Source organism: Hemitrygon akajei, chromosome 17 (assembly GCF_048418815.1).
Source record: "Hemitrygon akajei chromosome 17, sHemAka1.3, whole genome shotgun sequence".
Classification (NCBI taxonomy): Eukaryota; Metazoa; Chordata; class Chondrichthyes; order Myliobatiformes; family Dasyatidae; genus Hemitrygon; species Hemitrygon akajei.
The window spans coordinates 60,710,251-60,724,583 of NC_133140.1; the positions used below are offsets into that span (position 1 = coordinate 60,710,251).

Consider the following 14,333-nt stretch of genomic DNA (forward strand, 5'->3'; position numbering starts at 1 on the left):
TAAATCAGAGCAATATTGAGATCATAACTATATATTATAGTCTTTGTGCCATATGTTTTATAAGATTGAAAGACCTTCCTTGAATGGCAGAGCAGACTCGTTGAGCCAGATAGCCTAATTCTGCCCTTATGTCTTATGGTCTAGGATGGTCTTCTAAAACAATAAAATGCGTATTTAGAAAACTATCCTGAAAACACTGAATAAATTCTCTGCTTTACTGATATAAATGTATGTGATATTCAATCTATGTGATATTCAAAATTGTCCATTACATCACTCTGCCTAATCTCTACATTCACTAACACTTTGTAGAAGCTACCATGAGGACTTATACACCAGGGCTGTTCTTAAATCCATTTAAATTTCTTAATTATTGTTTTCCCTGTCTTATTTCTACTATTAAGTATACTTCTATCCTCTGTTCACCCCACCATTCAGTCACCAGTACTTTCTCTGTCTTTCATGCCCAATTTAGCTGCAAGGCATTTACGGTAGGACTAAGTTTCAGTAATTGCTACAGCTTTTGCTGCAAGTTGAATTTGCAGCTGCAATTCATTTGGTTTCTCTCTTTGAATAAAGAATGTTTAATTGCACATAAATCTTTGTTTAATGTTCTTGTAAGCTATTCTTGATTTCACATGGTTTAATTACTTCATATTTTATCTTTTCTTTAATCTACAACAAAGGGAAATTGTTTCCTATTTAGCTGCAATAAGGGGAAGCCTAATTTAATCCCATTAATTTGATCTCTTATTTATTAGACTAACCATCCCCTTGTCCCAGTCACTAATTTGAAGTCCTCCACAAGTACCACATCGTGCCTCATACAGAAGTCTATAACTATTTATTTTATTTTTAAAATTTATTTTATCTCTCTCTACTGTAAAACTCATTGTGGTCACTATATTATGCTTTCTCTCTTCCCACCTTTTTGGGCAGTTGCCTATTTCAGGATGCTGTGGTCAGAATTTTACTGGTCATTCTGAGAGGCTTAATTCAAATTGTCATAACAGTTTATACAATGGGGAGGTACAGTTTTGTAGATCTTCTGATCCCTTAGTTTACACCATTCGCCAAAACAACTTGTTAGTGATTTCTGCATTTATTGACAGATGCTCCCAAAATTTGGGGAAAACTCTTTTAACCCTAATAGCAACATATCCTCACCCAACTTTATATTGTTGAGGATCTGAATGATTGAGCCTGAAAACACTGAAGAAGAATTGAAGTAATGGGACCCTGGCAGAGACTTTTGTATCTTCCTTAGTTACAGGTGAAGTACTGGAAGACCTGATGGTGGCTAACATTGTGCCTTTATTTAAGGGTTGAAAGAACATTAGTATACAGAAAGAATAGTAAAAGTTCAAAACATTTTCATAAATGTTAAAAGATGCTAATTTTAAATTTGGTGAATTTTATAACCAGAAATATTAAAGGATATGGATTTGGATTTAGACAGTAGATAAGCCATGATTCCATTTGTCTACATAACAGACAAGGTACTAAATGGCTAACTTTCACTGGCATGTTTCTAATTGCTACTGCCAGAAGACAATACACGTTCATATTAAGCCAGATATAACCAAAGTTAATAACAAAAAATTTTTAACTACACAGTGGCAGATCTTGTTACCAAAAAGTAACACATTCCAAAATTAGATTCTAATTATTAACATAAATAACATGAAAAATATAGAAGATATAGAAATCATATGAACATGAAGTCAAAAATAACGATGAAGAAGCTAGTATCATTGGAGGTGCTACCACTGAAAACTGCACCAGGGTGTATATAACCATAAGGATGTAATAGAGTGGTGTTTTATTTTGCTTATAAAAATATCACAATATATGTATTTCTGACTGTTGAAACAAAAGATGATACTTTAAAGACTGCAGATGGTGTCTGATTCGATACCACATCCATTGAAATGGCTTCCTCATTCTTTACCACAACAGATGGCAGAAGGGGTGGCAGCAAGGCTTTGGGAAGATTTTGTTCATCTGGATTACAGCCTGTGACTTTCACTGCTGCAGCTAAAAAAAAAGCACAAATTATCAAACTTCTGCCACAAAAACCCCTGACCTAACTAAAAGTAACATATTTACACATAAGAAAAAAATTGCACATATCAATTTTATTGATAGTAAATCAAATTTATATTTCTTGTGCATACTTACATGATATTTGCTTTTCTTAAGAGAACACAATTTAGTTCAGGAGAATGTGGCAATATTATGATCATTATCTTTATTACTAAAACTGTTACTATAAACTTGATTTTAATCCTGTACTGTTCCATTTTATTAAGATCATAAGTGAGCCAAATCTGATGATATTTTCAGCTTGATCTTCACGTTCCTTTCTGTGATGTCTATCCAAGAAAACCAATGTTATTCTGAACACCAACCATGTTGTAAAACTTTTCCATTTAATAGGTGCTCTGTCCTTATATTTTTTCTACACTAGCACAAGACGTCATACTTCACATTATATTCCATTTGACATGTCCTTGCTCATTCACTTCATCTGTCCATGTCTCTCTGCATACTATCTATAGCCCATATTGCTATTCAGATTGTTCTTACTCATCTCCCTCTACATACACCACCTCCACACGGATCAACTTGTATTGTCGAGTCTTGTGACCCTTCCCTTAGCCAGCAATAAAGTAATCTGGATCATATTTTCTTCATCTCCACCTTATTGTAAAAATTCCCTCTGTCCTCTCCTCTACAACCTAAAATGTTTGTTTTCTAACATTTTCTGGTCCTGCTTCTCTCTCTACTGGTACTGCCTGCCATACTGGGGACTTGTAGACTTATTGTGGACTCTTTAGGAATCAACACCCATCTTGAAGTGGAATGAAAGTGGTGTGAGAGAGAAGGATGGAGAAGAGTGAAGAGGGAGAAAGAGGGGAAAGGTAGGGAGAAAGGTTTCTGATGAAAGGTTATCAAGTTAAAACTTAAATCTGCTTCCCCCTCTCTAGATGCTGATGCCGGATCTCGTCTACTTCTAGCATTTTTTGTTTTTATTTCAGTGGACAAAGTAAATCACCAAGAATAGGATTGGGAAACTCAAAAGATGGATCTTAGGAAGGTAACAAGCTATTAATTCTGAGCCCCCAACACAGAAAAGCTTAAGAATCTCTGCTACAGAGAACAAATGTAGTAACATTATTGACTAATAATCTCCCTCATTTCCTGTTGATTACATTGAAAAATAATAGTCAACTGACCTACACTGACAAGCAATTAATTTCTGTATGCATCATGGCTTTCCAGGTAATCATAAATGGTATTCTAGCTCAAGGGCATAACAGTGATAGCTATTATGATTTTATGATTGTGTTACTAACAGCAAAAGCTGCTTGAAGGTTTCAAACAAATAACTAATGAAGAAAAAAAACTTTTGACCAGTATACTTGTCACTTACTGAAATATGCCAGAGACCACAAAAAGAAACATCAGCATTTATCAGAATAGTAATTATGAAGATATTTTCCAATTCTTTGTCTTCATAAGTGTGTACTGTAGAACATGAAAGGCTGAATTTACAGTTAAAATCCATATTCCAGCTAACTTGGCATGCATGTGCTTATAACAACAGATTTTATGTTCAACAATCAGCTTCAATAATGGTAAAAAGTGGGATCTTCAAAGGGACATACTTGTTTCTTGTATGAGAGTCACTAAAAGCCAAAATTAAAATGCAGCAAATTAGGAAAACAAGTTATTTCAAGAGGATTTAAGAATGAGAGAAAATATGTCTTAATGCACTTTTATAAAGCTTTAATGAGACTATGCCAGTGATATTTTTTGTTTCCTTATCTAAAGGAGGATATAGTTGCTAAGGGCCACAGTCTCAAAATAGAGGACAGGCCTTTTAGCACAGCAACAGGTCCTTCGGCCCATGATATCTGCGCTGAACATGATGATATAAATCTCTTTCGCCTGTACATGATCCATATCCAACCAATTCCCTGCATACTTATGCATCTATCCAGCAGTCTCTTAAGCACCACTATCATATCTGCTACAACAATGCACAATTCCACCTATACCCCTAGAAGCACATTCCATGCACCTCCTACAACCTGTAAAAAAAAAACCTTACTCCATACATCTCCTTTAAACTTGACTCCTCTTACCTTAAATGGATGTCCTCTTGTACTTAATAGTTCTACCCAGGGAAAAAGATTCTGACTGTCTATCCTACCCTTTTTTCCTAAATTAAAACTTCTATCAAGTCTCTCCTCAGCCTCCGACACTCTAGGGATTGCAATCAGAGTTTGGTCAACCTCCACTTATAGTTCACAACCTCTAATACAGGCAGCATCTTAGTTAACCCAGTAAACCTCTTTTGTAACTCTTTCCAAAACTTCCAAATCCTTTCTTTCAATATGGTGACCAGAATCACAGTTACAGTGTGGCCTAATCAAAGTTTTAAAAAGCTGTAACATAACTTCCTTTATACTCAATGCCTGGACAATTTGGTCATTTTCACAGCGATATGGATTGAACACAAAGAATCCTCTGTGGATCATTGCTATTAAGGGTCCTGGATTAACTGTATACTTTCCTTTTATATCTGACCTCCCAAACTACAACACCTCATACTTGCTTAGATTAAACTCCATCTACTATTCCTCTGCCCATATCTGTAACTAATCTATATTTGGCTGTATCCCGTGACAACTTTCTACAACGGCCACAAACCCACCAATCTTTGTTTAACCTGTAAACTTAATAACCCACCCATCCATATTCTCACCCAATTTCACAAACAACAGAACCCCAGCACCAAACACTAAGGAACACCATTTCAGTCAGAATAACACCCTTCCACCTCTACTCTCTCTTAAAACAATTCTGAAGCTAAACTATTAAATCACTATGGATCCCAGGCATCTTAATCTTCCAGATCAGCCTACAATGAAAGACCTTGTCAAATGCCTTACTAAAATCCATGTAGACAACATCCACTGCCCTACCCTCATCAATCATCTTTGTCACCTCTTCAAAACACCCAATCGTGGAGACAGGAGATTGCTGGGGCCTTGATTAAGACTTTTACATCCTCACTAGCAACAGTGGAGAGTATCCAATGTTGTTCATTTGTTAAAGAAGGGAAATAAGGATAATCCAGGGAATTGTAGGCTGGAAAGCCTCATAAAACTGATATCGGTATGTACATTAACATGCCCTGCACTAATCTCACTATCACCCATGTTCTTATCCTTAGTTAATATTGACATAATATATTGTTAGTACCTCACTCATATCTTTTGACTTTAAGCATAAATTCCCTCCTTTATCCTTGAGGATTGAAATTAAAAGAAATATATTTCCACAGAAAATGGCAAATCTTTGGAGATTTTGAAGCCTCAGTTATTGAGTTAATTTGAAACAGAGATTAACAGACTTCTGAGTTTTAAGGGAATGAGAGTTTATGGAGAAACTGCAAGAAAATGATGCTGAGGTAGATCAGCTACAATCCTGGTGAATAGCAGAGCAGACCAGGGACCAGCTGGTCTACTCTTGCTATTTCTTATTTTAAAAACAATTGCCAAATGAAATAAAGGTCTATTTGGAGTATCTTCTAAATTTTCTGTTGGTTGCAAGATTGATAAATTGTAGAAAAAAGGAAAGCTAGCATTTATATAGAACCTTTTGTATTCCTTTCAGGATATTATGGAGAATATTACCACTAAAAATGGACTTCTGAAGGTGAGAGAATGGTAGTGTGCTTTGCAAAGCCCTTGCATATACCAATATGATCATCTCTTAGTCCCAACGAGAGAGTTTGCAAATCTTGATCTCCTATTAGGGAATGAGACAGGTCGTGCAACCAAAGTTTGTGTAGGGGAGCACTTTGCATCCAGTGATCATCATGCCATTAGTTTCAAGGTAATTATGGAAACGGATAGACCTGGTCCTTGGGATAAGATTCTAAATTGGAGAAAGGCCAATTCTGATTGCATCAGAAAAGATCTAGCAAATGTGGACTGGGACAGACTGTTTTCTGGCAAAGATGTAATTGGTAAGTGTGAGGCCTTCAAAAGTGAAAGTTTGAGAGTACAAAGCTTGTATTTTCTGTCATAATAAAAGGCAAGGATACCAGGTTTAGAGAACCTTGGTTCGAGAGATGTTGAAACCCTGGTTAAGAAAAAAAAATCAAGGAGTTGCATAGCAGGTATAAGTAGGTGGGAACAAATGAGGCACTTGAAGAGTATAAGAATGCAAGAGAACATTTAAGAAATAAAATCAGTAGGGCCAAAAGAAGGTATGAGGTTGTTCTAGCAGTCAAGGTGAAGGAGAATCCATCAGATATGTTAAGAGCAGAAAGATTGCGAGGGAACTTTTCTCGCTGTTACCATCAGGTAGGAAGTACAGAAGCCTGAAGGCACACACTCAGCAATTAAGGAACAGCTTCATCCCCTCTGCCATCCGATTCCTAAATGGACGTCAAACCCTTGGACACAAACTCACTTTTTTTTTTAAACATACAGTATTTGTTTTTTGCACAATTTTTAATCTATTCAATATAGGTATACTGTAATTGATTTACTTATTTATTATCATTATTATATTTTGTTTTTTTTCTTCTATATCACGTATTGCATTCAACTGCTGTTGCTAAGTTAACAAATTTCATGTCACATGCTGGTGATAATAAACCTGATTCTGATTCTGACAAAATTAGTCCTTTGGAAGGTCAGAGTAGTAATCTAAGTGTAGAGCCAAAAGAGATAGGGGAGATATTAAATGGCTTTTTTGCATCTGTTTTACTCAGGAGATGGACACAGAATCTATAGCAGTGAGGTCATGGACCCTGTACACATGACAGAAGAGGAGTTTGCTGTCTTGTGGCAAATCAGGGTAGACAAATCCTCAGGGCCTGACAAGGTATTCCCTCAGACTCTACAGGAGGCAAATGCAGAAATTGCTGGGTTCCTAGTAGAGATGCTTAAATCACAGGTGGTACAGGTGGGTACCAAAGGATTAGAGGGTAGCTAATGTTGTTCCATTGCTTAAGAAAGCACAACATCAATGGCGGGAAAGTTATTGGAAGGTATTTAAAGAAATGATACAGTATAAGAGTATTTGGATAGACAGGGATTGATTAGGGATAGTCAGCATGGCTTTATGTATGGAAGGTTATGTCTAACCAATGTTAGCAATCAACCATTCGGCAGGACTCGGCCCCAAAACGTCAACTGTACTCTTTTTCATAGATGCTGCCTGGCAGGCTGTGCGTGTTGCTTGGACTTCCAGCATCTGCAGATTTTCTCTTGTTCCTAACTAATCTTATTGAGTTTCTCGAAGATGTTACCAGCAAATTTGATGAAGGCAAGGCAGTGGATGTTATCTACATGGACCTCCGCAAGGCATTTGACAAGGTCTGGCATGAGAGGCTGGCCAAGAAAGTTCAGTCGCTTGGTATTCAAGATGAGGTAGTAAATTGGATTAGACATTGGCTTTGTGGGAAAAGCCTGAGGGTGCTAATAGATGGTTGCCTCGCTGAATGGAAGCCTGTGACTAGTGGAGTACTGCATGAATTGGTGTTGGGTCCACTGTTGTTTGTCACCTGTATCAATGGTCTGGATGATATTAACTGGATAGACAAGTTAGCAGATGACACCTAGATTGGGGCATAGTGGACAGCGAGGAAGACTATCAAGGCGTGCAATGGAATCTGGACCAACTGGAAAAATGGGCTGAAAAATGGCAGATGCAATTTTAATGCACACGCGTGAGGTGTTGCACTCTGGGAGGACCAACCTGTGTAGATCTTACACAGTGAGCTGTAGGGCACTGCAGAGTGCAGTAGAACAGAAGGATAGTAGAATACAGGTTCATTTGTGTCACAGGTAGGCAGGGTCGTAAAACAAGCTTTTGGCACATGGGCTTTCAGAAATCAATGTGCTGAATACAGGAGTTGGGATGTCATGTTGAAGTTGTATAAGATGTTGATGAGGCCTAATTTGAAGTATTGTATGCTGTTTTGGTCACATGGCCACAGGAAAGATGTAAATAAGATTGAAAGAGTACACAGAAAATTTACAAGGATGCTGCCAGGCCTAGAGGACCTGAGTTATAAGAGAGGATTAAGAGGTTAGGTTTGCATTCCTTGGAACATAGATTGAGAGTAGAGTGGATAGAGATATACAAAATTCTGAGGGCTATAGATAGGGTTGATGCAACAGGCTTTTTCCACTGAGGTTGGGTGAGACTGCAACTAAAGGTCATGGGTTATTGGTGAAAGGTGAAAAATTTAAAGAGAACATGAGGAGAAACATCTTCACTCAGAGGGTCTTGGGAGTGTGGAATGAGCTGCCAGCATGCAAGCTCAATTTCACTGTTTAAAAGAAGTCTGGATAGGTACACGGATGGTGGGGTATGGAGGGCTATGATCCCGGTGCAGGTTGACGGGAGTAGGCAGCTTAAATGATTTCAGCATGGACTAGATAGGCCGAAATGTCTGATTCTGTGCTGTATTTCTTTATAACTTTAAGTCCCTACAGAGCATAATGAGTACTGCTGTAAGGATCATCAAGGTCTCTCTTTCACGATCAGAGATATTTATCCGAAACAATGCGTATGCAGGGCCCTCAAGACTATCAATGATCTATCCAACAATTTGACTCTCTACCATCAGGAAGGAGGTACCATAGCATTAAGTCAAAAACTGTTTTTCTAGCATGCTGTAAGGCTACTGAACTTCCTGCCATCACCTAAGTGTCATAACGTATGAAGTGCCAGTAGCTTATACTTATATAGCTTTTTACTTTGTCATAAATGCACATTTTTATTTGTGGTAATATTTGTTGGTTCCTAAGGTTGTCATAGCTGGGAACTGGTAGTGGGGATAAGCTCCAAATGTTGTGCAACTTTAACAGCCTCTGACAACCAAGTCCAACTCTCGACCTTCACATGTGGCTTAGTTACTAGGACAGTGGAACTGTTTCTACTGACAAGAGAAGAGGCAACGGTGGACCACTGGTGCCTTTGGGAAGGTGTGGCTCGTCATCCTTGGATGGTAGCCTGCCTAAGAGAAGGAAAACTGTGATTTTAAACCTCTGCTGCCTTGCGGCCATACCCACCCGTGGGAAAGGCTTTGGGAGTAAACCCAGAGAAAGAAGTCCGGAGCCGGGGTCCCTAAGGCAGTTTGATGTTGTTTACAACTTCACTCTGGCAACCTCTGCGACGACACTGGTGCCAGGCTGTATTGGTGCTTGCACTTCCCTTGGACTACAGCAGTGATGTGCTGCATGGGCAACAGCCGGTTCTTCGAATCTTCTCGCCCAGGCTTGCACCTTGGAGAGGACAAGGTCCACCAGAGATGCAAACCCATGATCACCTGGGATCAACGGCTGCCTACTCTTAATCTATGTTCCCTCTAAGTTGTGCACGTGTACAGTTTTTCAACCAGCGCACAAAGGAAATTAATGTGCGCACAAAAGGTTAATTACCTAAAATAATGTAGTAATTAATAATTATACTTATTGAAAATAATCTTTTAGCTAAATGTTTCTGTTAACTAGTTAGTCGGTTTTTCAAATACCACAATGCGTGTCACTAATTTACGTCACCTCACCTTTCCTGTTCCAGTTTGTACAGCTGCATCATGGCAGCAGCCATCTTTGGCGGACAGTGTTCATATCCTAATGTTTACAAAGATCTGTTTCAAATCCTGTAGATAGCTTACTAAGTTTTTATTTGAAAAAAATTGATTCACTATGTCAAATTCAAAAGAAGCGAAGGGCGTGAAACGCAAAAGAATTGCAAATTTGTTTAAGGTTGAATGGCTTAACAAAATAGTAGAAATTGCTACACCGAAAGCTCATGAGGTCATGAATGTTCAGCTACAAGAAATATTTATGTATGATTCGGAAACCGGAGTTATCTGTTTGTATTGTCGTGATGCAAAAGTTGGAGAATTTGCTCGTGGAAAGATGTGGGATGATATTTGGAAACCTGACTTTTTGAAGTGTCATTTGGCAAGTAACTTTGCGCAAATGGTGGCATTTGTACTTCAAAATGAACAGTTTTGCGACCTTACACAGTTGATGGACATTGGGGGAACCTTTCTTGCGTCTAGTGCGGATTGTGAGCGAGGTTTTAGCCTAATGAATCATCTCAAAAACAAGCTGAGAAACCGTTTAGGTGAATGTCATTTGGATATGTTAATGAGAATCAAAAGCTATCAATTGGATGGAAGTTCTATTAGTCTAGACAGAGTTTACAAAGAATGGGTAAATGCCAAAGACAGGAGAGAGAAAAAATAACTGAGTGACTTAAATATGTATGTTATTTTGTTGTTATTCTGTGCTGTTTTATGTCAAATATTCTGTAAACCTACATAAACTGTGCCACGTGTGTATTCAGTGCGCACATACTTCTGTCACAGGAAAAAAATTTGCACAACACAAGATATTTGTGCACACTGACTACTAAAAATTAGAGGGAACATTGCTCCTAATATTTGTTAGAACAATTTTTAAGTTTAGCACATTTATATATAGCAAATGACTTTGGCTACCAGTCTTCTCACCTGAATATGTACTGTGGATTTAATTTGGAGTTCTGCTCTGAACAATGGATTCCTAAAAGCCGTGAATCTCAGACCAGACAATGCTGATTGAAATTCATTTGGATGTCTGTGGTGCATGTGCGAACATGGAGGTGTGAAGTTCCTGTGTAGTTTCGAAGAAAGTATTGTCCATACTTTGTAAACATGGAATTGTCCTTTGATGTTTCGCACATAAAATACCAGGCCCTGCATTAGGCCAGTGAGATCTTTCTACCAAAAGCATCTCCATCCATATGATGCCTGCTATACCTTGTTTTGTCGAATAAAGAAGTTGCTTTGTCTCTACCAGTACTTTTCTCCAGAGGCTTCATTCATGTAACAACAACATTACTTTGTGTTTTATGTGTGAGTTATATGTACTGTGTTGTGCACCTTGGTCTAGAAATATATTGTTTCATTTGGCCACCTGAATGGTTGAATGACAGTAAATTGACTTTGATATGTTGATACCTACCTGTGCTTATTAAATAAGCCACTATTATATAGTTCAAGAATGAGAAGCATTCTCCAGAGATAGTGAATAATGTGCCTTACTTACATTACATTTATTCATGCAACAAATTCAAAAAATTATGTGATGTTGCTTGGATTGCAGAGTTTCCTGGTACCATCTTTAATGCTATTTTATTCTTTTGAGAAGTCAAACAAGTTTCTATTTCCTCAATTACATTGTAACTTTTAACAAATTAAACTAGACAAGTGAAGGTATATACATACATAACTCCTTTTATGGATCACATAGTTGATGAGAACTGAATACTTAATTTTCAAACAATGCACACTATTCAGTAGTTAAAAGTTTATAGCAAGAAAATACAATTAATGGACTGATCCAAACTGAAAACAACACTTGGAAAGAACAGTAGTAAATAGTAATCTTCTGCTAAAGAGCTAATTTAAAATATACCGATTATATTTCAACCACAATATCAAAGTCTCCATATCAAATAATCAAAGCAGTTCATAAAGTTTGACCTTCAACTACTGCCTGTAACACAATCACTTGCACAAACGGCAGTCGCCATAATACCATTTACTTGGAAACTATTGACAAAATAATGCTCTAGGGCAAATCTTTCACAACTGAATTCCTTCACCAGATTAAAATATATGAAAGCATGCTGTTTATAACTTATTTTAACATACTCTCTGTTTTTAGCAAATGCATCTTAATCCTGGCTAAGAGTATAGATGGGTAACTACATAAATCACCCTGTTAAAAAAAAAGATTTTTCGTTCTAAATTGAAGTATGTTCCATTTTGTGGTTAACTGGAAAAGCATGATACAAAGCAGAAATGAGAGTGAAAGGGACATAGGAGTCTCCAAGTTAATCATCAATGTTCTGTTGCTTTTGCATACTGCTATTTCCAACAAAGTTACTTCTTTGCATTTCAAAGTTCATGACCTCTACTTTTAAATTTGAATGTCCAATTAAGTTCAGTAATGGGAAATCAAGAGCCCTAACTGTGCAGGCAATTTTATTGCATTTTTAATGTATAAAAAACACATTATACCTTTCATTGCTTCGTCAATGCAACATGGTTGTACAGGAATTTCTTTCTTCACAATGATATCTGATGAGTTTGCTGAAGTGTAAACAAAATACACCGTTTTTTTTATTTTCTCCTTTTATCTAGTTTTCTTTGCCAACATTTCAGTTATTTCACTGTAAAGATCCTTCATTCTCCCATCTAACTCTTCAGAAAGGTAAATAAAACTTGACAGTCATGTGAATATTAAAAATAATACTAGAAACATTTGTATTCAGGTGTATGTTCTTTAAAACAATATTAATCAAAAATATAATTAAAATCCACTGGCATAGAAAATCCATTTGCCTTGACATGTGTACACTGGACCTCAAGGAGCACACAAACAAAATCAATACTCCTGACTTGCACACAATAAAGTTCTACTTTTTAAGTGATGCATAAGGCCATCCAAAGAAAAAAAAACAAAATTAACCCAGAAAAATGAAGATTAAATACTCAAAACAAATAGAATGGAGCTGCCAGTGTTTTGCGGGTGGGTGTGGGTTCCATGACTAATGAGTTGCAAGAGACCTACTGTTAACTGTTTGGAAATGTTTGCTGCAACTGTAAGAAAACAATAACATACAGCATTGGTTTTTCGGTTAATACCAACACAATTATTTCATTTTCGGCAGATCTGTTTGGAAGGAGAATATTAAACTCAGATCAAGAATTTGTTAGTTAACTTAAAACAATGATGTTCTGGTAAAGCTAAACTACCTTGATGTATCAAGTTTTTTAGTAAAGGCTAGTTCTGAACAGTAACTTTCAGTAAACGTGTTTAACAGCTACACTGTGTTTAATAAACGTAGCACATGCTTTTGAACTTCACTAACCTGGATCTGGAGTGAAGGTAAAAGGCTGTACTTCATGTGATCTTCCAGCATTGGTTACAACATATATGCCAACTGAAACTGGCACAGTTATAAGCTGATTGTGGTAAGGAGGAACTTTCACAATAAGGTGATTCTTTGAAAACAAAATAGGAAAACAAAATCAGCAACTGAGTACTGTGCATAATTCTGATCAAGTTAGTTTATGAAGGACATGATGCTACAAAGAATGCAGAAAAGACTGATTAAAAAGTGGTTTCAGAATAATTGATTTTACTGAACATAGAACAGTATACAGCACAGTACAGGCCCTTTGGCCCACCAATGTTTTGTCGACATTTCGACTTACTCCAAGATCTAACCCTTTCCCTCTCACATAGCCCGCCACTTTTTTATCATCCATGAGCCAATCTAAGTCTCTTACATGTCTCTAATGTATCTGCCTCTACTATTATTCTGGCTGCGTGTTCCATGCACCCACTACTCTCTGTTAAAAAACCTACCTGACTTCCCTCTATACCTTCCTCCAATCACCTTAAAGTTATGCCCCCTCATATTAACTACTTTCACCCTGGGAAAAAATCTCTAGCTGTCCACTTGATCTATGCCTCTTATCAACTTACACACCTCTATCAAGTCATCGCTCAATTTCATTTACCGCAAAGAGAAAAACACTAGCTCACTCAACATATCCTCATAAGACATGTTCTCTAATCCAGGCAGCATCCTAGATCTCCTCTTCACCCTCTCTAAAACTTCCATATCCTTGAACTGAACATAATACTCCAAGTGTAGTCCAACGGGGATTTTGTAGAGCTGCAACATTGGTTCATGCTCTTGAACTTAATTCCTGACTAACAAAGGCCACCAAACCACACTATTTTTTAACCATCCTATCAACTTGTGTGGCAACTTTGAGGTCAATAGGCACGGACCACAAGCTCCTCTGTTCCTCCACACTGCTAAGAATCATGCCATTAACCCTGTACTCTTTCAAGTTCAACCTTCTAAGGTAAGTCATCACTTTACACTTTTCTGGATTGAACTTTGTCTGCCACTTCTCAGCATCTTATCAATGTTGCCATGTAACCTACAACCACCTTCCATACTATCCATAACACCACCAACCCTTGTGTCTTCTATTTTAGTTATTATAGATGATTGGAAAGCCTAGGATTTTCTCCTTGATCAAAGTAATTTGAGGAGTGGATGTGAGGAACTTAGCTTTTAAGTCAAAAGAGTAGTACTGATCTGAAATTCACTGCCTGCAGGGATTTTGGAAGTAGAATCAATGGCTTCAAAAGGAAACAACATAATTTAAGAGAGCATAAATTGTGGCTATCTAGTGAAAGACTAGGGAAATAGGACTT

General features: G+C 37.4%; 1 protein-coding gene across 2 annotated transcripts in view; it reads right to left on the minus strand.

Annotated features, from left to right (window-relative positions):
* The window catches only part of nfat5b (nuclear factor of activated T cells 5b), a 205,830-nt gene that overhangs the window by 21,571 nt on the left and 169,926 nt on the right, over positions 1-14,333 (minus strand). The window contains exons 9-11 of one of the 2 annotated variants that reach the window (XM_073070274.1): positions 12,967-13,099; positions 12,113-12,184; positions 1,952-2,037 (exon numbers count right to left, since the gene is read on the minus strand). In XM_073070274.1, the coding sequence (XP_072926375.1) occupies positions 1,952-2,037; positions 12,113-12,184; positions 12,967-13,099 (291 nt within the window). Of the gene's footprint in view, positions 1-1,885; positions 2,038-12,112; positions 12,185-12,966; positions 13,100-14,333 lie in introns of both variants that reach the window. The other variant, XM_073070273.1, reaches the window with a different exon arrangement.